The following is a 23,113-nucleotide window of genomic DNA, read 5'->3' as shown; positions in this document are numbered from 1 at the left end:
ATTGCTTTGTTGCCTCTTGGGCTAAACACTTTATATTCCCTCTGTATATTTCCCTGAGAGAGTGCTGCGTGATCATGCTTCCATTTCTGCCTTGTCTATCTTGTTTTGTAGTTCCTCATACACTGTACAGATTAGTGCTACTTAACAGCATAGGAAGGAACGAGGCCCAGGCATCTCCACCTTCAGGGGTATTCCAGGGACAGGAAGAGCCAGGGACCCCTAGCCCGAGGGTCAGTAAAGGTGCACATCTATTATCCCACAATCACACTGTGACAAGAGCAGGGAGGTACATGAAGTGTAAATAAAGAGCAGTACAGGTAGGAAACAGTGAAGCAGAATAGTACAGTACATATAGCGGCGTTAGAAACCAGTGCAACATGTGTAGCACCACTAGAGAGTAGGGCGGTACATGTTATGTGAGTAAAGAGCAGTGCGATACAGGTAGAAAATGGTGAAAGAGAACAGTACAGTACATATAGTGCTGGTGGAGTGGTGGAGAGCGGGGGAGAGATGTAGTTGCCGTAGAGAGTTGTGCAGTACATATAGTACCAGTAGCGAGTAATACGGATAATGTAGTGTGGGAATTTCAGTAGATAATGAGTGTAACAGTTCATGTAGTGCAGGTAGCTGGCGGTATGATACATGTAGTACAGGTAGGGGGCAGCACAGTGCCTGTAGCTCTAGTTTGTGCCTAGGGGAGGTGTCACTAGACCGGTCAGTGCACAAGGTGCAATGGTCTCTGAAGGACAATGATTGCAGACTGCGGCCATGGTGGCTTCAGCTCCTCTGTATTATCCATTTCTTGCCTTAACTCCTCAGCAGGTTTTCTTAAAAGCTGTAGATCTCAGTCCAGAAAAGGGTCACGCCAAATACATGTGTCTGGGGCAGATCCACGGCAAGGAGGAAGCCCTGCAATACTTCCAGAAGGGACTAGAAGTAATGATCTGCGCCTACCAGAGCCAGCCCCAAGCGGTAAGAGCTGAGGGGCCGCATCCCATCATTGACCTCACCACGAGACTGAGCAGTGGTTATTGGTTGCCTGACTAAGTCCATCCTCCTCCATCCACCACCTCCGCCAGTCAATATGTCATGCAGACATCACAGAGGGTGGGGTTCATGCCTGAGACACCCTTGTTTCTCTGTAGGGTGAATTTCCATGTGGCGGGTCATTACAGACATTTATAAGTGTGGTTTGTTCACTTCCAACCGACACAACCTCGCTAGGGACGGATTCTTAGTCGTGTGAATTTCTGCAGCAAATCTGACACTTGTGAATGTCCCCTTAGAGGGGCTCGGGCCCCCTCACATCTCTGCATTATATGATTGACCATTCAATTCAATGGGTGGGACTTAAAGTGGTTTTCCAACTAAAAAAAAAAAAGTAGTTAAAAGTGCGTAAATGAATAAATTATGCAACTTACTAATATAATTAATGTCTGAAATGTGAAATCTCCGGGTTTAAAGGGAACCCTTCATCTCACTTTACCCCCATACAGATGTGGGATATTGGCAGCGAAGCAGGCTGTCAATCATAGAGGAGGGGTGTGTCCATTCACTGTGATGGACAGGCTGCCTCTGTTAGCAAAGCAGCGAATGTAACTCCAAGGTCTCAGGTTATCCACAAAGGTTTTGGCATCTCTTGTTTAGAGGGGTATATTGACTTGACAGGTTCACTTTACTCTGGTTCTGGGGTCCTACCAGGTCCCCTTCTGGTTTGTGTCCAACATAGGACCGCTTTTCCTGCGTTAACATGTGACCACAGGTTGTGTATGGCAGGGGCTGGCTGACAACCCATTTTAATACCAAAGCCAACAGATTTACAGAGAAGACAGAGAAGGGGGTTGGCTTGGCTATTAAAATGAGCAGTTAACCAGCCCCCTTTACAAACAAGCCTACATCGAAAAAGCTTATAGTTGCAATAGATGAGTCCCGTGCACCGCTCTGTTGTCCGTGCACACTTGGTGCAACCCTCCAGAAGGTTGTGGAAATACAGAGAAGTCCAGTAACCAGCGCACCAGACATCCTCCTTTTGGTATCTTTTATTGGTACAGAAAAATCTCAATGTTTTGGCCACAAAGGGCCTTTATCAAGCCCTAAAAAACCCTGCAGATATACATAATATTCACTTCATTAGTACAGAAAAATCCAAATGTTTCAGCCACGTAGGGCCTTTATCAAATACTAAATAAAGGGACATGCATGATATTCACTTCATTAGTACAGAAAAATCACGGTGTTTCAGCCACATAGGGCCTTTATCAAGCACCTAAAAAAAAGAGGGAGATGCGTAATATTCACTTTATTAGTGCAGTAAAATTACAATGTTTCAGCCACTCAGGGCCTTTATCAAACCCTAAAAACCCCCCTGGAGATATGCATAATATTCACTTTATTAGTACAGAAAAATCACAATGTTTCGACCGTGCAGGGCCTTTATCAAGCCATAAAAAAAGAGAAATGTGCATAATATTCACTTTATTAGTACCGAAAAATCCCAATGTTTTGGCTTCTCAGGGCCTTTATCAAGCCATAAAAAAGAGTGATATGCATATTTCTCTTTTTCTATGGCTTGATAAAGGCCCTGAGCTGCCGAAACATTGTAATTTTTCTGCACTAATAAAGCGAATATTATGCATATCATTTTTTTTTTAGGACCTGATAAAGGCCCTGCATGACCGAAACATTGTGATGTTTCTGTACCAATAACAGTTACCAAAAGGAAGAGGTCTGATGCCCTGGCTTCTGAATTTCTCTACATAGAAGAAGCTGTCCGGGGTTGTGCACAAACCAGAAGTCAGCCACCCAGGATCGGAACTTGAGATCGGGCTGCGTAGTTCTCTATCATACGCTCCTCTGCTGACACTTCTGGCTGGACAGCCCCTTTAATAACCCCTTTTCCTTGTAGTCTTTGCTGCCACGTGTCTTAGGTTGGTTCCTTGTTTCTTGTTGATTTCCGGGGATTTGTTAAAGAAGGGAAATCTGATCGTCTCATCTCTCCGCTTTACTTCGCAGTCGGGGGCAGCCAACTTTTCTGATGAGATGGAGGTGACTACAGAGGAGATCTCCGCAGCGTTCTGCTCCGTCGCTGAGATTTATCTCACTGATCTTTGGTAAATTACATTTTTTTCCCCCCCATTTCTTTTATACCCTGTGAGGTGTAAGACATGAAAATCACATTTTTTTTTATTCTGTTAGTTTTCAGTAATTTTCTCTTTGGTAAGGTAAGACGCCTTTGAATTAGACTTCACATGGAAAGTTCAGAGCCGCCTGGATGCCGAGGACGCCTGACCTTGTCTGCGGTGCTGAGAATGCAGGAATGATGTGCGGGTCTGGGGGGGGAAGGTTTCCAAGTCTTTGAACTAATTCACACTTTGCATTTCTTTCATAGGCATTTACAAATAATCCACTTAACTCTTTTCCATCTGCCCTGGACAGGACAGGTGTTCAGGAGAAGACAGGAGTGGGTTTTCTCTTTTTAACCACTTCTGTCTTTTCTTTTACCATCTACATTGAGATCAATGAGTTGATGCATCGATTGGACCTGTTGGACACAGTTCAGCTCTGTCAGTGATATTTTTTTTTTTTTTTTATATTACTATGAATCCTATGGATGTCCCAGTAATAATGGGGAAAAAAAATAAAAATACAGTGTCCTCCAGGGACTATTTTATTACCCCTCTGGGGGTCATATGATGTACCAACCATAACAATTATATAAAATATATGGACACAAAAAATACATTTTTTATAATAAATGCCATGTAGTCCTCAATATTCATGAGCTGTGTAACCTCACCCTCATCACAGATTAGCAGTTTTCTGCCTATGCACAGTATGCACAGAAAGCTGCCAATCAGTGATGTGGGCGGGGTTATATAGGGCTCAGTAGATCTGCAGCTGAGAAAAGAGATACCGTATATACTCGAGTATAAGCCGAGACCCCTAATTTTGCCACAAAAAACTGGGAAAAAAATTACTCGAGTATAAGCTTAGGGTGGGAAATGCAGCAGCTACCGGTAAATTCAAAAATAAAAATAGATACAAATAAAAGTAAAATTGATTGAGACATCAGTAGGTTAAGTGTTTTTGAATATCCATATTGAATCAGGAGCCCCATATAATGCTCCATACAGTTCATGATGGGCCCCTTAAGATGCTCCATATTAAAATATACCCCATATAATGCTGCACAAAGGTTGATTATGGCCCCATAAGATGCTCCATAGACACATTTGCCCTATACAATGCTGCATAAATGTTGATTATGCCCCATAAGATGCTCCATAGATTATGCCCCATAAAATGCTCCATAGATTATGCCCCATAAAATGCTCCATAGATTATGGCCCCATAAAATGCTCCATAGATTATGGCCCCATAAAATGCTCCATAGATTATGACCCCATAAAATGCTCCATAGATTATGGCCCCATAAAATGCTCCATAGATTATGGCCCCATAAAATGCTCCATAGATTATGCCCCATAAGATGCTCCACACATTTGCCCCATATGCTGTTGCTGCGATTAAAATAAAAAAAATCACATACTCGCCTCTTGTGGCTCAGGCCCCGGGCACTTGCGATATTCACCTGTCCCCGTTCCACCGCCGGGCGCCGCTCCTTCTTCCAGCTCTCTGACTGTTCAGGCAGAGGGTGCACACTATACATGTCATCGCGCCCCCTGACCTGAACAGTCACAGGCAGAGGACGCAGAAGACGGAGTGGCGCCCGGCGGTGGAACAGGGACAGGTGGATATCGGAACGCTCACCCTCCCCGTTATTTTATTATAACTGCAGCAACCAGCCTAGTAAGTAACACATCGCTGGAATCAGGGTCTGTGCCCATAGATCCTACTGTTCTCGGATGGGACGGCAAAAACCTGGTGACAGATTCTCTTTAAGGAATTAAAAAAACATAATCCACAAATAATGTTATTTGCTTAAGTTTGAAGCGTGTGCAGATTACGTAATAACTTATAAGTGCCATACATTTTTTTTTTCTTATCCCTGCGCTACTTGAGTAGAATCTACAGTATATTTGTTTCAGTAAGAGCATAAAGAGGATAATGGTGTAGAAAAGAAGCTGGGGTGATGTATTAGCTAATGAACATGGCTATATCCTGGCTATAAAGACCTCGGCTTCACTTCTGCACTAATATCCTCTTCCTGTGCTTTCCTCCTTATCTATAGCTTTTTTTTCTGCCCTCTCTGATCCTACACATGCTTTTCCCCCTTTTCATCTGTACAATCCAATCTCCATAGCTACTGCTATCTCTATCACTGAGTGAAGGTAGAGCAGAACAGAGCAGGCGCTCTGGGGGATTTGTAACCTTTTTGTAGATAGATAAATCACAGACACTCTGGAGTAGCATTTCTGTAGAAAATTTAAAATGCAGACAGTTTGGAAAGTTGGTTATCTTTTGCTTTTATGAAGCAAATGAACAGCAGAAAAAATGTCAGCGAGACTGTATATTCTGTCAAATAATGTGTAGTGCATAATGAAAAGTGAGACAATTTTCTACTAGACTGTTTCCAAGCTTCCCGCTTGCTGTAATTGAATGGAACCTTCATGGTTTGCTTCCAGTAAATGACAAAGCGTCCTGGTCATGTGATGGACACATAGATGAATTACTTTTTATCACCGCACCATCATATTCACAGAACGTGCATCTTCATCCTTACTGGGAGGCAATATTTTGCCAATATTTCAGGCTGAAATTATCATTTGGAAACTTTGCCATTTTTTCACAATTAATTATGAAGAAATGAAGATTGTTGGATGTTTTCTTCTTGGACAGCATGGAAGAAGGAGCTGGTGACAAATGTAAAGAAGCCATAACGAAAGCCTTGGACTATCACCCGAGCGGCCCTGAAGCTCTGCAGCTGATGGCCAGTTATCTCTTCAGTATGGAGCAGCCGCAGGTCAGTGCTCACTACGAGAAGTGTTAATGCATGTGAACAGGAGCCATTACTGGTGACATCTGGTGGGTGATCGAGTAGACAGCGTGCGCGGGAAGAGATGATCACATTGTGTAGAAGCTCTGCACAGCTGACATTCTGCCCCTAGAACGTGTCCATTTGCACATTCCCACTTCTCCGTGAGGGCAGTACACACTTCTGCACTCATTGTTACTGCATTAAAGGCTTCTCTGTTTTTAAACTTGACAAAAGGGAAATCCGGCCAGGAGAAATAAGAAAAGACGACCCACCGTACTCCGCTACCTGCTCCAGCTCTGCTGTCTCGGCAGTCTGCCCTGGAATGGGGAAGGTGGCAACACAACCAACAGCTGCCGCACTGCTGAGGTCACTGACTAGCTGTGGGGTTCGGTGACTGGTGGTCCGAATGTCATCACTCTTGTTCCAGTGGAGGCTAATGAACAAGAACAGGGGGAGCATATTCTGGTGTGTTGTTGTTTTTTTCCAGGCTGGCTTTTTACCTTGTGAAGTTTAAAAAAAACAAAACAAAACAAAAAAAAACAAAGATCCACTTCTAGGTGGGTGGTCAGTAAACTGCCCCTTGCAAGGTGGGGGTGGCCAGAAGCTGTCCCACTACAAGGCTAGAGAGGTGGCCAGCAGCTGCCCCCTTGCAAGATGGGGATGCGGCCAGCAGATTCCCCCATGCATGGAGGGGAGGTGGCCAGCAGCTTCCAACATGCAAGGAAGGGAGGTGGCCAGCAGCTTCCCCTATGCATGGAGGGGAGGTGGCCAGCAGCTTCCAACATGCATAGAGTGGAGGTGGCCAGCAGCTTCCCCCGTGCATGGAGGGGAGGTGACCAGCAGCTTCCAGTTTTAAGACCGTGCAGAGTTGAGCAAAAAACACATCGGTAGTCCATGGTGACTGGACCAAACCTCCTGCTACCCATGACATCCCTAGCAACATGTGTGCTTAATGTAGTAATGTCATGTGGCGCACTTATCAGAAGATGCATTGGAGACGCTGTGGGCAGTCGCATAGTTACAGTGCTGTACTCCGGCTGCCATGGTCTCCTGTCTCAGGATGCTGAGCATCTTTTTGATCAACTCTAGGAGGACAGGGTGGTCAGTTTACCTACAAGTCCTTCCTATGTGTTTCCTCTTCAGTCGACACATCCTGAGATGAGTGGCACAAGATGACTAGCTTTGAAAGAAAAAATATGATTTTACGATGATCTGTTGGGAGATGTTTATGCTAGAAGTGTATTATCAGTGGTTGTGGTAAGGATTAGAGCCATTGCTGCCGGTCAATAGTCTGTGCAGTAGTTGAATTTTCACTCAGGCCCTTGGGGTCCAAAATGTCACTTTTCCAGAAATGAGACCATCAGTGCTGTTATGGCCTATGATAGATCAGGGCAGTTTTGGAGATTTTGCCTTGGAGCTCACGAGGTTGAAGTTAGGTCACTGCTGGTCATGTCTTACCTTCACCTGCCTCCTGGTGGGTCTGGTGTAATATAAGACAGGGGGCAATAACCGGCATACTTCCGATGTACTGTAAGTGGAGAATGAGGAGGTGGAGCGGATGATGACCCTGTGGATGTGGAGATATGTAGAAAGGATAATCTAATGTATGGTAGAACTATCCACTGCCGGCTCTTCTGCATTCAGAGGCCGACTCTGCGCACTGTGTAGTCTCCTATAAATCTCTTCACAGGATCACAGCAGTGAAATGAGAAACCTGCCATTGCCTCCTGGTGACTGACAGCTGCCCTCCCCGACTACACCGCAGTTGTAAATATCCTCTGATTAATGCATGCGCCATAAATGTGCCCATCATTTATGTCCCTGATGCCAAAGCCCATCTACTTATCCGATCTCCCCGGCAATAAATATCTCATCAGGCGGCTGTACATGGAATACCTCTGTAAATTATTACCAGGCTCCGCTCCAGATTGCTGAGTATTTCACCATTGCTCATATTGACATGGTCCAACTGCTCGGAATAACTCGATGCTATGCTTTATTACCTCCGCCTAGATTAGCATGGGATCATTCATAGGAGAACTTGCTTATAGATAAAGGCTGCAGTCACCATCGGTGGTTACTATAATCCCAGCTCAGGATTAGAATAATAGTGCGTCCGTCTGTCCTTATATCTATATGAATTTTTATCGATCCATCTCATATATCTCTCCCTCGCTCGTCTCCCTCCTTCCCTCGCTCGTCTCCCTCCTTCCCTCGCTCGTCTCCCTCCTTCCCTCGCTCGTCTCCCTCCTTCCCTCGCTCGTCTCCCTCCTTCCCTCCCTCGTCTCCCTCCTTCCCTCGCTTGTCTCCCTCCCTCCCTCGTCTCCCTCCCTCCCTCGCTCGTCTCCCTCCCTCGCTCGTCTCCCTCCCTCCCTCGTCTCCCTCCCTCCCTCGCTCGTCTCCCTCCCTCCCTCCCTCGCTCGTCTCCCTCCCTCCCTCCCTCGTTCGTCTCCCTCCCTCGCTCGTCTCTCTCCCTCCCTCCCTCCCTCGTCTCCCTCCCTCCCTCCCTCGCTCGTCTCCCTCCCTCCCTCGCTCGTCTCCCTCCCTCCCTCGCTCGTCTCCCTCCCTCCCTCCCTCGCTCGTCTCCCTCCCTCCCTCCCTCGCTCGTCTCCCTCCCTCCCTCCCTCGCTCGTCTCCCTCCCTCCCTCGCTCGTCTCCCTCCCTCCCTCGCTCGTCTCCCTCCCTCCCTCCCTCGCTCGTCTCCCTCCCTCCCTCCCTCGCTCGTCTCCCTCCCTCCCTCCCTCACTCGTCTCCCTCCCTCCCTCGCTCGTCTCCCTCCCTCCCTCCCTCGCTCGTCTCCCTCCCTCCCTTCCTCGTCTCCCTCCCTCCCTCGTCTCCCTCCCTCCCTCGCTTGTCTCCCTCCCTCGCTCGTCTCCCTCCCTCCCTTGCTCATCTCCCTCCCTCCCTTGCTCATCTCCCTCCCTCGCTCGTCTCCCTCCCTCTTGCTCCCTCGCTCGTCTTTCTCTCTCCCTCCCTCCCTCGCTCGTCTTCCTCCCTCCCTCGTCTCACTCCCTCCCTCGTCTTCCTCCCTCCCTCGCTCCCTCGCTAGGTTCCAATTTTACCAGTCCAGATAGGTACAGTGCCTTGCGAAAGTATTCGGTCCCTTGCGAAAGTATTCGGAATATGCAGTTATTTTATTATTCCAGTGTATGATTCTTTGAGATCCCTATAATTAATCACTTTGCATATTTTTGGTGAAGAATCAACAAGTGGAACACAATTGTGAAGTTGAACGAAATTGATTGGTTATGTTAAATTTTTGTGGAAAATCAAAAACTGAAAAGTGGGGCGTGCAATATTATTCGGCCCCTTTACCTTAATACTTTGTTGCGCCACCTTTTGCTGCGATTACAAGTCCCTTGGGGTATGTCTCTATCAGTTTTGTACATCGAGAGACTGAAATTCTTGCCCATTCTTCCTTGGCAAACAGCTCAAGCTCAGTAAGGTTTGATGGAGATTGTTTGTGAACAGCAGTTTTCAGCTCTTTCCACAGATTCTCGATTGGATTGAGGTCTGGACTCTGACTTGGCCATTCTAACACCTGGATACGTTTATTTGTGAACCATTCCATTGTAGATTTTGCTTTATGTTTGGGATCATTGTCTTGTTGGAAGACAAATCTCCGTCCCAGTCTCAGGTCTTTTGCAGACTCCATGTAATAATTATAGGGGATAATTCAGGAGACTCTTTGCGTGGAACAAGACAACAGGACACAGTTTTGTAAGTGGTAAAGTCTATATTATCACACGGTGTTCAAACAGGTGCAGAGAGAAACTCAAGTCCACAACACTTGGTGCAAATAATAAACGCAGCTTAGCAGTCAATAGGAAACTTCAGAAGTAGATGCAAACAAACAAAGTCTATGAAGCACAGTTATTCTTGAGGAAACTTGACACGAATAGATCCTTGACTTAGTCCAGACACAGATAGATATGCTATTAGGCAGTTCAAATCATATCTTAGCTCAACCAGGAGGCCTGGTTAATAGTCTCAGGTTTTGCAGAGCAGAAACAGCTTACATGTCCAGCAAATGCAGATGGAAGTAACACGAGCAGCAGATGAAGGAGGAACACTGGTGTATGCAGAAGGAACTCAGAGCAGAGTGGCAGGATCACCACACAGGTTCACAGGTGCAGGTGAAAGGCCAGGGAGTAATCAGGAGCTGGATGCAAAGCAGAATAATCTAGCACAGACTGAAGGCTGGGGTGGAGTTTTATAGCAGGAAGACAAGTGCACATGAGACCAAAGACGCCATGTTGGAAAAGGGCAGTAATGCACAAAAGGTAAAAAATGCTCAGAGTCCTGACACTCCAACAGGTTTTCTTCAAGAATGGTCCTGTATTTGGTTCAATCCATCTTCCCATCAATTTTAACCATCTTCCCTGTCCCTGCTGAAGAAAAGCAGGCCCAAACCATGATGCTGCCACCACCATGTTTGACAGTGGGGATGGTGTGTTCAGGGTGATGACCTGTGTTGCCTTTACACCCAACATATCTTTTGGCATTGTTGCCAAAAAGTTCGATTTTGGTTTCATCTGACCAGAGCACCTTCTAACACATGTTTGGTGTGTCTCCCAGATGGCTTGTTGCAAACTTTAAATGACACCTTTTATGGATATCTTTGAGAAATGGCTTTCTTCTTGCCACTCTTCCATAAAGGCCAGATTTGTGCAGTGTACGACTGATTGTTGTCCTATGGGCAGACTGTCCCACCTCAGCTGTAGATCTCTGCAGTTCATCCAGAGTGATCATGGGCCTCTTGGCTGCATCTCTGATCAGTCTTTTCCTTGTTTGAGATGAAAGTTTAGAGGGACAGCCGGGTCTTGGTAGATTTGCCGTGGTATGATACTCCTTCCTTTTCAATATGATCGCTTGCACAGTGTTCCTTGGGATGTTTAAAGTTTTGGAAATCATTTTGTATCCAAATCCAGCTTTAAACTTCTCCACAACAGTATCACGGACCTGCCTGTTGTGTTCCTTGGTCTTCATGATGCTCTCTGTGCTTCACACAGAACCCTGAGACTATCACAGAGCAGGTGCATTTATACGGAGACTTGATTACACACAGGTGGGTTATATTTACCATCATTAGGCATTTAGGACAACATTGGATCATTCAGGCTGGTTTCACACTTGCGTTTTGATCTGCAGCGTTTTTTTAAAAAAAGTATGTGGTGAAAAAACGCATGTAAACGCGTGCAAACGCTGCGTTTTTTAGACGCATGCGTTTTTGCATGCAGAAAAAAAAACGCGGCGTTTTGATGCGTTTACATGCATTTTTTCCTGAGTTTGCGTTTTTGAAACGCATGCTGAGAATTGTGTTACAGCTGCCAATCATCAAAATCAACTAGAAAACCCACTATTAATAGAATTAGCTAGGGTTAGGGTTATGATCCCTAGGGTTAGGGTTAGGGGTAGCTTTTTATTAGAAGAATGTCCTGGTCACCAGGTCACTGATAAGCCACCCCCCACCATCAAGGTGATAAAGGGATCCAAACCCTACCCCTAACCATAACCCTAGGGATCCTAACCCTAACCATAACACTAGGGATCCAAACCCTACCCCTAACCCTAACCCTAACCCTAGGGATCCTAACCTTAACCCTAAGGGTTAGGATCCTAACCCTAAGGGTTAGGGTTAGGGTTAGGATCCCTAGGGTTACTAGGGATCCTAACATTAGGGTTAGGGTTAGGGTCAGGGATTTCTTGTTTTTTCTTGTGTTTTTCTATAGAAACGCATGCGTTTAAAAACGCATACAAACGCATATGCTTAAAAACGCATGCGTTTACATAGACAGCAATACATTTTTTTGCCGCGAATAAACGCATGCGTTTTTTTGCGGCAAAAAAACGCAGCTAGAAATTACTACAGGTTGCATTTCTGCAACTAAACGCACGCATAAAAAAATGCATGCGTTGCCAAAAACGCATCAAAACGCATGCAAAAAAAGCATGCGTTTTTAATGTTAAGTATAGAAAAAAAACCGCATGCGTTTTTTTCAGTAAAAACGCTGCAGATCAAAACGCAAGTGTGAAACCAGCCTCAGAGATCCACAATGAACTTCTGGAGGGAGTTTGCTGCACTGAAAGTAAAGGGGCCGAATAATATTGCACGCCCCACTTTTCAGTTTTTGAATTTCCACAAAAATGTAAAATAACCAATACATTTCCTACAGCTTCACAATTGTGTTCCACTTGTTGTTGATTCTTCACCAAAAATTTACATTTGGTATCTTTATGTTTGAAGCATGATATGTGGGAAAAGATTGAAAAGTTCCAGGGGGCCGAATACTTTCGCAAGGCACTGTAAATCTCCTCTGATCATCTAGGTCCCTTCTCTCCAGCAGTTGTCAGCCCTGACTGCAGACTCTGCTCCATACGGCGCGGGCTGCAGCTGTGTTATACAGCCACCACTTGAGTCTGACTGCTGCGATCAGAGCAGTCTTGCCCCTTAGATGACGCTGGACGACACCCGAGTGTATGTGCTGCTATTGGAGCCGGCAGTTTAAGCCTTTAGATGTGACCGTGGCGTTTAAAGGGAACCTGTCACCTGAATTTGGCGGGACCGGTTTTCGGTCATATGGGCGGGGTTTTTGGGTGTTTGATTCACCCTTTCCTTACCCGCTGGCTGCATGCTGGCCGCAATATTGGATTGAATTTCATGCTGTGTCCTCCGTAGTACACGCCAGCGCAAGGCCAAATTCAGGTGACAGGTTCCCTTTAAGAAGTGGTGGTAACATCCTGGCGGCTGGAGACCCCTTTGTCTATTATAGCTATAGCCCACATGTACAAGTGATCACAAGTCCCAAAAGGGAATTAATAAAAGATGTAAAAATCAAACGTAATGGAAAATATATTGTATAAAAGTTTGTATATAAATCTCTCATCTTTTCCCAGAATATTATAAAATGCTGAAAAATGAAACTGATAAAATATAATATTTATCCTATACAGTGAATCCCAAAACCCCAAAAAATTGTCATGGAAGAGCCAGAAATTCATATGAACCCCCAAATGGTAAAAAGTACAGCTCACAAAGAGCAAGTCCGGATGCAACACTATCAGCCTGAAAATATATAAAAATAAAAAGTTAGAGGTTTTGGAAGGCGAGGATAAAAAAAAAATTAAATGGAAAAATAGGACCTCAGAGACTTTGTCACCCAAAGGCCCACTTAAATCTGTGGCCGGTCATGGTGGCATCCATCATCTCCCGCTCTCCCTTCAGTGATCTGCAGGCTTGCTCGCATAGTGAGTTTTGTCCAGTAGGTGGCACTGCTGGTATGCGGTTTGGCGCCAATGCGCTGTTCTCTTTACATGGGGCTGCATGTTGTTTTTCTCAATCCCATTGTCTTTCATTTCAGACATATTTCTTTACTAATACAATTATTTCAGTAATCAAAATGCAATGTGGCATCTGAAAGTCTTCATCTTGTCTGACTAATGGAAGCCGCCTAATATATCACTGTAAGGCGGGACGGCCGGCCTCTTCTCACAGCGCACGCTGCATTTACATTTGTACGACCGGGTTATAATGCCTGCTACATCGGAATATGCAGTTATTTTATTATTCCAGTGTATGATTCTTTGAGATCCCTATAATTAATCACTTTGCATATTATGCAGAAAATAATACAAGTAAGTAGCCATTAGTATGTTTAGATCCAATATGGGGCCTAGGATTCCTTACTGAACCTCACTTGTGCTTATTTCTTCTACTTTTATTCATTAGCCTTTTGGAACAATCAGAGCTGCAGTGTAAAGCATGGGGGAGAGAATGAGCCTAAATCCCATTAGATGTGTTCTAATGGACATAATCGGAAAGTAATAAAATGTCACGTAGGTGTTCGGCTTCTTTCACGTGATACCGTCTGAATCAAACATTACCAAATCATGTGATTTTTCTGAACTTTTCTCCAGCTTTCTGAAAAGTAGGCATAGTTTTGGTGAAAGGATGTGACCAAACCGGGTCCAGCAGATTAATCATAATTTATATCACAGAAGTTTAGGTAAAAAGTTTTTAAAAGTTTTCGTGACGCTTGTGTCTTGAGCAGATTTCTGGGGCACGGCACCTTGAAGATGCATCAAATGTGCACGCCTCGTAATGATTTTGGCGTATCTTACTCTTAAATTCTGCAAAAAAGATTGACGTTTTTAGGGAAAAAAAATAAAGTAAAAATAGAAAACAGCTTAAAAAAATATGGGGGAAAAAAATGATCCATAATTGGTATACTCACCTGACCGGTCCTCTGTGGCGATGCTTCCCCATCACCAGCCACCAGCGTGGGAGCAGCAATACTGGAGGCCAGGATCCAAAGACTGGAGGCCAGGGTACAAAGACTGGAGGCCAGGATACAAAGACTGGAGGCCAAGATACAAAGACTGGAGGCCAGGGTACATAGACTGGAGGCCAAGATACAAAGACTGTAGGCCAAGGTACAAAGACTGGAGGCCAGGATCCAAAGACTGGAGACCAAGGTACAAAGACTGGAGGCCAAGGTACAAAGACTGGAGGCCAGGGTACAAAGACTGGAGGCCAGGGTACAAAGACTGGAGGCCAGGGTACAAAGACTGGAGGCCAGGGTACAAAGACTGGAGGCCAGGGTACAAAGACTGGAGGCCAGGGTACAAAGACTGGAGGCCAGGGTACAAAGACTGGAGGCCAGGATACAAAGACTGGAGGCCAGGGTACAAAGACTGGAGGCCAAGGTACAAAGACTGGAGGCCAAGGTACAAAGACTGGAGGCCAGGGTACAAAGACTGGAGGCCAGGGTACAAAGACTGTAGGCCGGGATCCAAAGACTGTAGGCCAGGATCCAAAGACTGCAGGCCGGGATCCAAAGACTGGAGGGGAACCAGGGAAGCCTCGGCAAACGAGCGGTCCTGTCACTCCCCTCGGTCGCCACCACCCAACACTTCCTTTGCCCAATTTATATTGTGTTTGTATAAAAAAGTAATACAATTTATAATACAATAAAATTATACAGCTTTAGATTAAAAAAAAAAAAGTTTAGATGAGACGGTAATATTTTATTCTTAAAGTCTACCTGGATTGGAGGGGGTTAACACACACAAAATCTAATGATTGGGCCGATGCAGTTATCAAAGTGACAGCGTGTGAAAGTCAAATGTATGTGTTTTATTAGGACAGTATATCAGGGTTTTATGTATGGGGGAGGGGAGCTGCTTTACGGGGCCGGTTTATTTATTATTCTGTATTTATTGCATGGAACTGCGGTTTTAGCAAGTGTAAATGTCTAATGGTATTAATCACCCCATACATTATACGGCCCGATAAAAGCAAATCTTCTAAGGTGACTTGAGCGCACGTCTTGGGTTCTGATGATTGCGGAGAACGTTATGTTTATGCTGATAGTGAATGTGGACTCAATATCTGTAGTAAACCCCGGAGGTCCCTGAGCCCGATGAAGAGGAAGCAGTATGTCTGAGCTGCACCGCCATGTAAGATGACGTCTGCCCGTACAGGATCCATAGTCAGTGCCTGTATAATGGGTAGTGCACATGAGTGATTCCACTGGTGGTAAAGAGGTTTTCAAGTATTAAAAAGAAAAAAAAAAAGTTAAATATTGTTTTTGTATAAATGATATGAAATAACTGTATTATGAACATGTTGGTTTTATTTGTAGGAGGGAAAGGAGTATCTGATGAAGAGCCTGGCATCATGGCTGCCAAGTTTGCAAAAGAATAAAGGTGAAGTACAAGAGGCCGATGATGACGACTTGGTAGAGGTGAGGTTACGACGACGTCTCAGGCGTTTCGTGCATTGTTGCTGTACATAATGGTTATGTATCCCTTTAATATTAAAGTCCGACTGGTAGTGGTTTAATAGCCTGTTTAGACAGTCCGACCACACATCCCATTCGTCTTGAATGACTGGTAATAATCTGTTCTGTGCTGCTGAGAATCATGATTTTCAACCAGGCTTAAAAATCGTTTCACCTGACAAGTGTTTTGCCTGTTCTGAAGATGGCCCAATGCAGATCCTGGTAGTGACCAGACCAGAGCGAGTCTGTGTTCACTGAATACATTTTTTTTTATTCGTGTATTTAAAATGAAGGATCAGTCCACGAGGCGAAAGAAGCAGATTTAGCTGATAAGATATATTCCAAAGTCGCTTATTTCTAAGTGTACTATTGATTTATGGAGAAAAAAAAATTAAAACAATGCTGATTCATTAAGTAATTTCACAAGCGGTCAAGTCCCTCAGGGGGTGGAAGTAAAAAAAAAATAAATAAATAAATAGTTGAAATGTAAAAAAAGGCATCATTAAATGTCATTGTTCATATTTGATTGTCACTAGACAACCCCTTTAAGTCATCATTTTCAGCGGTAAGATTATTGCAATGACTGCGGCAGAATTAGTTGATTTATCTTCAGATTCACTTCTTTCCCAATTGGCATTTTACGCCTAAGTAAAAAAAAAAAAAAAAAAGTACAGTCAATATATGCTTCTATCTCATGTAGAACCTTGTTTATCACCCTTCTTTATCAGAGACAAGTGCTCTAGATACGGTTGCGTCCTTCCTTGCCTTTTTATTCTTGGCTCGGACTATTTTAAGAGAAGTGGTGCAAGATGTTCAGCTATAAAAAAAAAAAACAAAAAAAAACCAAACAAACAAAACATGATTTTGTGATACTCAGTTGGTTAATGCTACACGTGGTTGTGATTAGGATTGCATCCTGTCGAGTGTTTTGCTATAGTGTCACTAAGAAAATATTAATTTGCTTTGTCAGATGTCACTAGGGTGTCACGTCCCCCCGGAAGACCTTGAGTTAGATGGTCACATCAAGTAATGAATCGCAGGTCTTCTTTAGAGATGGTGTGACTTGTGCCCCATATTAAATAGATTTAGTTTCCTCTGGTGCTGAAGAGGTTAACGACTCTTTCTATACTGGTCAGAAACATGCAGCTCCATTTCAGCTCCTTCTGGTCTGGTCCTTATCTTTTCCTATAAAAAATGGTCAGACCTTCTTGTCCCTGCCGGTGAAAGATTCGTCTTCCTGTGCTGTGTGCTAAAGCTAAGTGTTTGGAGTGGAGTTGTTGTAGTAGTGTTCTGTCGTTTGCTGTTGTACGTGTGTGTTTATCTCCTGATCCTTGTTCCAGTTTAGTTTATTCCTCCCAGTCCCTATCCTCCTCTCTATTGTTGTTGGTTAGTGCTTTTGTATGATAGAGGTTTTTTGTCCCATGCCTCATGGGGTGGGGGAGGGGACATGTCAGGGTTTAACAGGATCACAGTAAGGTCGGAGACTCGGACCTCTCTACCTTCAAGAGAACCCCCAGGACAGGGATAGTTAGGATTCCAGTTCCAGGGACAGTTTGAGGTCCCCCCTTCCTTACCGAAAACTGTCACAGCGTGACATTAGAAATGAGCAAAATTCAATAAAAAGGGGGGTGGGAGTGGAAAGTTTGACACTGTACGACTAGTTTTTCTATTGTTCTATGACTGTTTGCTACAAGTTTTATATTATTATAAAACTTCACTATAAATATGTGAGACTTTATAGAAATAATATCCTGTGTTTGATGACATGACGAGTCTGACCGCGGAGGGTTTCCACTTCTCGTGATGTTACCCGCTCTGGGTCAGCAGTGTAAATGGTTAATGTTTTCTTTTTTTCTCCCCTGTAAATGGCATTTGAAGTATTTGTTCTATCTGTGTAGAGGACCGAAATTCACAGCAGTCTTAGCAAATTGAACAAGTATCTCCACAGGAAATGATTGCAACACAAATAATGAGATGTCAGAGAATGCTGGGCCTTTGTGTGAATTATGATTGGCTCCTCTCTGCATCAGGGCCGCGTACCTGCCGCAGGATGGGAGATGGGCAGGCGGGAAAAATACTGCCCGCTGCAACCTGGATTATACCGCACTCATCATTACCACTGATCACTTTCCTATTAAGACTTTCCTGCATTTGATTGATCGTTCTCCACCATAACCATCAGCAGTGCTGCGAGTCACAAAATGTGCCGAAGCGGAAACCGTATGATTGAGGATATAGGGTTTAGAAATGCGTCAGTTACCTATCCATTTAAGGGCAGTCATTCTTACACATATTTAAAGGGATATTCCAGGAAGAACTTTAGATTGCATTTACAGATGCACGATTGCTTAAAAAAATACATGTACTAAAATATATAATTTTGTGAGGGGGAAACTATGCGAGGGCCGATATGCATGCCCCAGGATTCGGAGTCCTATTAGACCCACTGGAGTGCCTTGTATTCACAGCAGGACACCCGTGAGTCGCAAGGCAAAGTAAAAGTAAGCGTGGACCTGGTCAAGCTATTTGGCCAAGGCAATGTTCAGGAAAATCCGGTAAGCTGACTACAGGATGGTAGTGGGGCGGTCCGCTTCCTCCAAGCCGGGTCTTACAAGTGGCCCATGGCCACAGATTCCCGTTTAAAACCCTGCAGTATAGGGTTTGGGTGTGTCAGTGTTTGTTTGCACTGTTCCCTGGCATCGGGTGCTGAAGACGGCTCTCGTCATTCTTCCCTGCTCCGCCGGCAATCAACGCAAGCAGAGGAGAATGTTGAGAATTATATTCAACTGATAACAGCGAGAGCAGGCGGCGGCTGATGGGACTACTACTCTCATCAGCCTAGAACTGTTGCCGCTAGTTAAAGTGAAAGCAGGCAGCGGCTGATGGGAGTATTAAATAAATACCGTAAATAAACCGGCATGGGTTCCCCTATATTTATGATAAGCCAGGCAGGAAAAACTGACAGCTGTGGGCTACAACCCTCAACAAGGTTGGTTATCAAGAATAGAGGGGTCCCCACGCTATTTAAAAAAAAAAAAAAATTTAAATAAACAATAATCTAAAAAGAAAACGCGTGGGGTCCCCATATTTTTGACAACTGGCCTTGCTAAAGCAGACAGCTGGGAGCTGGTGGTCTCAGGCTGGTAAGGGGCCATGGATATTGGCCCCCTGCAGCCTAAAAATAGCACCCCACAGCCACCCAGAAAAGGCACATCTATTAGCTGCGCCAGTTTTGGTGCTTTGCCCAGCACTTCCCACTTACCCTATGGTGATGGCAAGTGGGGTTCATATTTGTGGGGTTGATGTCGCCTTTGTATTGTCAGGTGACATCAAGCCCACATATTACTAATGGGGAGGCGTCTGTAAGACACCTATCTATTGCTAATTCTATAGTTGTATCGTAAATAAAGACAGAATAAAGTCCTTAATTAGAAATGACAACAAAACACACACTTCCATTTTCATTTAAAAATAGCAAACCGTTACACTCACCTAACGTCCATTCTATTGAAGCCAACGTCTCCTGTAATAAAACAAAAATAAAAAAAATTAACCATATCTCTCACCTGTCTGACCTTCTGTCCCATGCCGTAATCCATGTCTGGGGATGAATAGTTTTGAACCTGGATGGTGCCAAGATGTGACCTTCCAGGCTGAGAACCACTGATGAATGAGCTGCTGCGAGCGCATCGGCAGTGACGTCATCAAGGTTACTGCTGGTCACTGAGGCTGTGGTGACCTCAGCATCGTGCGAAAAAGTCACAGAGTTCACCGCAGTTCAGCTGAGTGAGTTCACCGCAGATTTCTCACAGTGATCTGAGAATACCAACCCCCAGCTGTCTGCTTTAGGAAGGGTAGGGGCGTAACTATAATAGATGCAAGGGTTGAAATCGCACACAGACCCTGGAGCCTAGGAGACCCTAACGGTCTCATTAGCCCCTATGAAAAGACCATTACTATTAAAGACTTCTATTAGTTTGAGGCTCCAGCAGGTTTCAAGTTAAGACCCCCACCTATTAGACCTCTATGGCCAGCTTGTGAACATACCATAAAGGTCTACATTGGGACCACCTCACATAACCGTAAGACTGGGTTCAGACTTTTGTATGTGTTTTATATCTACTGTAGATATTACCCTGGATTTCATCTTTTGCATCATAACTGTATGGTGAACCTATAGCCTGGCATGTTACTGTATGGCGAGCGTATAGATCAGTGTGTGCACCTGTATGGCTAACGTATAGGTAAGTGTACGCAGTTATAGACTAGTGTATGCCGAATGTATAGATTGGCGAAAGCAAAAGAACTTAAAAAAAAAATGTACGCTTCATTTCTGATCACAGTTGTATGGAGACACCCCTTTGGCCATGTTTGGGCTTCGACATTTCATGGCTTAACGTGGGCCCTATGGACATTTTATGGGCGTCATTGTACGGAGGGTCAGGGTAGGTTCACAAGACCGATTTCTCCACATCTGAGAAAAAGGGCTCCGATTTATTCTGATCAGACTTTGACGAGGAGATAATTTTTTTCTCCATCTTCTCCATTCTTTCAGTCTGCGAAAATCAGATGGCACGCTCCAATGTTTTTCACAGATCCATAGACTTGCATTGCATGGCCGATTTTGTGCCGACACTCGTATCAATCTGATGTCTCCGATTTGTTTTTTTTCCGCGGAAGGTGAAAATGTAACGTGCACAGCCCCCTAGGATAGGATGGGTATGAGCGCGATACGTGAAAACTATGGATGGCACCCGGCCGAGAAAATCGGTTGTGTGGCCGAGCCCTGTGCGTTGTGACGCGTTTCCAGTCTCTGTCTCTTATTCTGCATTTTGAGGGCAATAATGGAGACTTCTTGTCTGTGTCACTGAATGAAAAGCCCGGCTCGGAGCGGCAATACTCCATTTTGATGTTCCTCTGGCAGTTGTTGCCTTTCGCATTTCATCTTATCGGTGTCACATCCTTCAGTCCGCGGTGGACTAATGCTCAGATTGTGCCAAGAAGCTGCGAGCATTGATTCTGATAAACGGATGTACTAATAAGACCTCACGCTGGTCATTAGCCCACCATATTTTCCCATTTCTATGGCAGCCAGGTTATCTCTGCCGCATCCCGGCCTCCTACACTCCTTTTCCTTTGTAGGCCGCTGGGCCGAACAAAGAGGCTTTGTCTTTAGTTTGACTGTACATCTATCCGACGCTAATGATTCCTCAGCCTTTCTTCCCCCCTCCTGTCATCTTTTATTCTTCCGCGGGAGGATTTGTGGTCAGATGTACAGTAGACCGGCTTTCTTTTACTCTTAATTATATCCAGTTTCCTCCCAACGTGTCGCATTTGTCTTCTTATGTTCCTGCCGCTTGGATCACAAAAGACCATAACTGACAAATACTGCAGAGGGATGAGCGAGCATTCGAGAGGGGACGAGGGTCATCGGAGACATTTCCTACGTTAGTTCTGCCTGTGTTCCATTTTTATGATGCAATATTTGAAATTCTGGGTTTAAGAGAATCTGTCGGCAGGATTTTGCTATGGAATCTGATAGCACCATAATGTAGGGACTGAAAGCCTGATTCCAGCAATGTACCACTTACTTGACTGTTCCATATAGTTTTGATAAAATCCCTGTTTTCTCTGCTGCTGAGCTCAAATGCTGAGCTATGTATAACCCCGCCCACATCACTGATTGGCAGTTTCCAGTGCACACTGCCAATCAGTGATGGGGGCGGGGTTACATAGATTAACTGCACTGCCTATCACTAAAGGTCTAGGTGTCTCGTTCCAATCTTTTGCTGATAAAACACTGATTGTATTGAAACTACAGCATACAGCCTAGTAAGTGACACATCACAGAAATCAGGGTCTCTGCCCCTACATCATGCTGCTCTCAGATTAAATAGGAAAGACCTGCTGACAGATTCCCTTTAATGGAATGATTTGTAGACTTGTTATGGAATTGACTACACTATTAAAATGTGTTCATTTTACTCTTTCCTAAATTATCTGCGTGAGGGGAGCCTTTTATACTTTACCATGGAGAAGGGTTTAGACTTGAGCCATCAGCCTTAATTCAACTGCAAAAATAAAATATTTGTTGTCCTGTAAGTTTCATCTTGCCTGAACGAACACGTTGATACTATAAGGCAGGGAGATTTTAGCCTAATTTGCCTCTAAGGTTGAGAAAAGTTGGACATCCTCTGTGGACTTTGTCTTTGGTAAAACACACCGTAAATATCAAGAACTTCAAAAACAAATAAATTCTGAGCCTTTTCTGCTTTTAAAAAATAATTTTTCAAAGGGTACTCTGCCGTACTTGGCATTTCGGGTGACTTTTCAGAATAAGCTGTGCCATGAGTGCACATGAGAATAAGCAGACCACTATTGGGCCCGTTAGTTGGGGGGGCCCAGTACCAACACTAAAACCCCCCGACATCGTACTTTTTAACTATAGTAACATCCTGGATGCCGATACTCTTGAGAGCAATGATTGGAGAGGGGGCAGTCCGCTCACTCCTCCATCACTCTCCCTCTGTGTGTGAGCTCTGACGTCTCAGAGCAGCGGGCGCGATGATGTCACTACTTAAATTTATGGAGGGTCATTTTATCATATGGAGGGCAGTGTGGGACATTATACTATTTGGAGGGCTATATAGGGGCCATTATACTATTTGGAGGGTTATGCGGGGGCCATTATACTGTTTGGAGGGCTATGTGGGGGACATTATATTATATGGAGGGCTATGTGGGGGCCATTATACTGTTTGGAGGGCTATGCGGGGGCCATTATATTGTTTGGAGGGCTATGTGGGGGCCATTATACTGTTTGGAGGGCTATGTGGGGGCCATTATATTATATGGAGGGCTATGCGGGGGGGTCATTATTCTGTTTGGAGGGCTATGTGGGGGCCATTATATTATATGGAGGGCTATGTGGGGGCCATTATACTGTTTGGAGGGCTATGTGGGGGCCATTATATTATATGGAGGGCTATGCGGGGGGGTCATTATTCTGTTTGGAGGGCTATGTGGGGGCCATTATATTATATGGAGGGCAATGTGGGGGCCATTCTACTGTTTGGAGAGCTATGTGGTGGCCATTATACTGTTTAGAGGGCTATGTGGTGGTCATTATACTGTTTGGAGGGCTATATAGGGGCCATTATACTATTTGGGGGGTTATGCGGGGGGCCATTATTCTGTTTGGAGGGCTATGTGAGGTCATTATATTATATGGAGGGCTATGTGGGGGCCATTATACTGTTTGTAGGGCTATGTGGGGGGGCATTATACTGTGTGGAGGGCTATGTGGGGGCCATTGTACTGTTTGGAGGTCTATGTGGGGGCCATTTTACTGTTTGGAGGGCTATATAGGGGCCATTATACTATTTGGAGGGTT

General features: G+C 44.7%; 1 protein-coding gene across 2 annotated transcripts in view; it reads left to right on the top strand.

The window, feature by feature from the left end:
* Positions 1-23,113, top strand: part of LOC143781586 (uncharacterized) — a 409,484-nt gene that overhangs the window by 5,861 nt on the left and 380,510 nt on the right. For both annotated transcript variants that reach the window (XM_077268242.1, XM_077268241.1), the window contains exons 4-7: positions 823-972; positions 3,013-3,110; positions 5,800-5,923; positions 15,583-15,684. In XM_077268242.1, the coding sequence (XP_077124357.1) occupies positions 823-972; positions 3,013-3,110; positions 5,800-5,923; positions 15,583-15,684 (474 nt within the window). The remainder of the gene's footprint in view (positions 1-822; positions 973-3,012; positions 3,111-5,799; positions 5,924-15,582; positions 15,685-23,113) is intronic.

This window comes from Ranitomeya variabilis, chromosome 6 (genome assembly GCF_051348905.1).
Source record: "Ranitomeya variabilis isolate aRanVar5 chromosome 6, aRanVar5.hap1, whole genome shotgun sequence".
Classification (NCBI taxonomy): Eukaryota; Metazoa; Chordata; class Amphibia; order Anura; family Dendrobatidae; genus Ranitomeya; species Ranitomeya variabilis.
The sequence above is the reverse complement of the archived record's forward strand: the minus strand, read 5'-3'. Positions and strand labels throughout refer to the sequence as shown.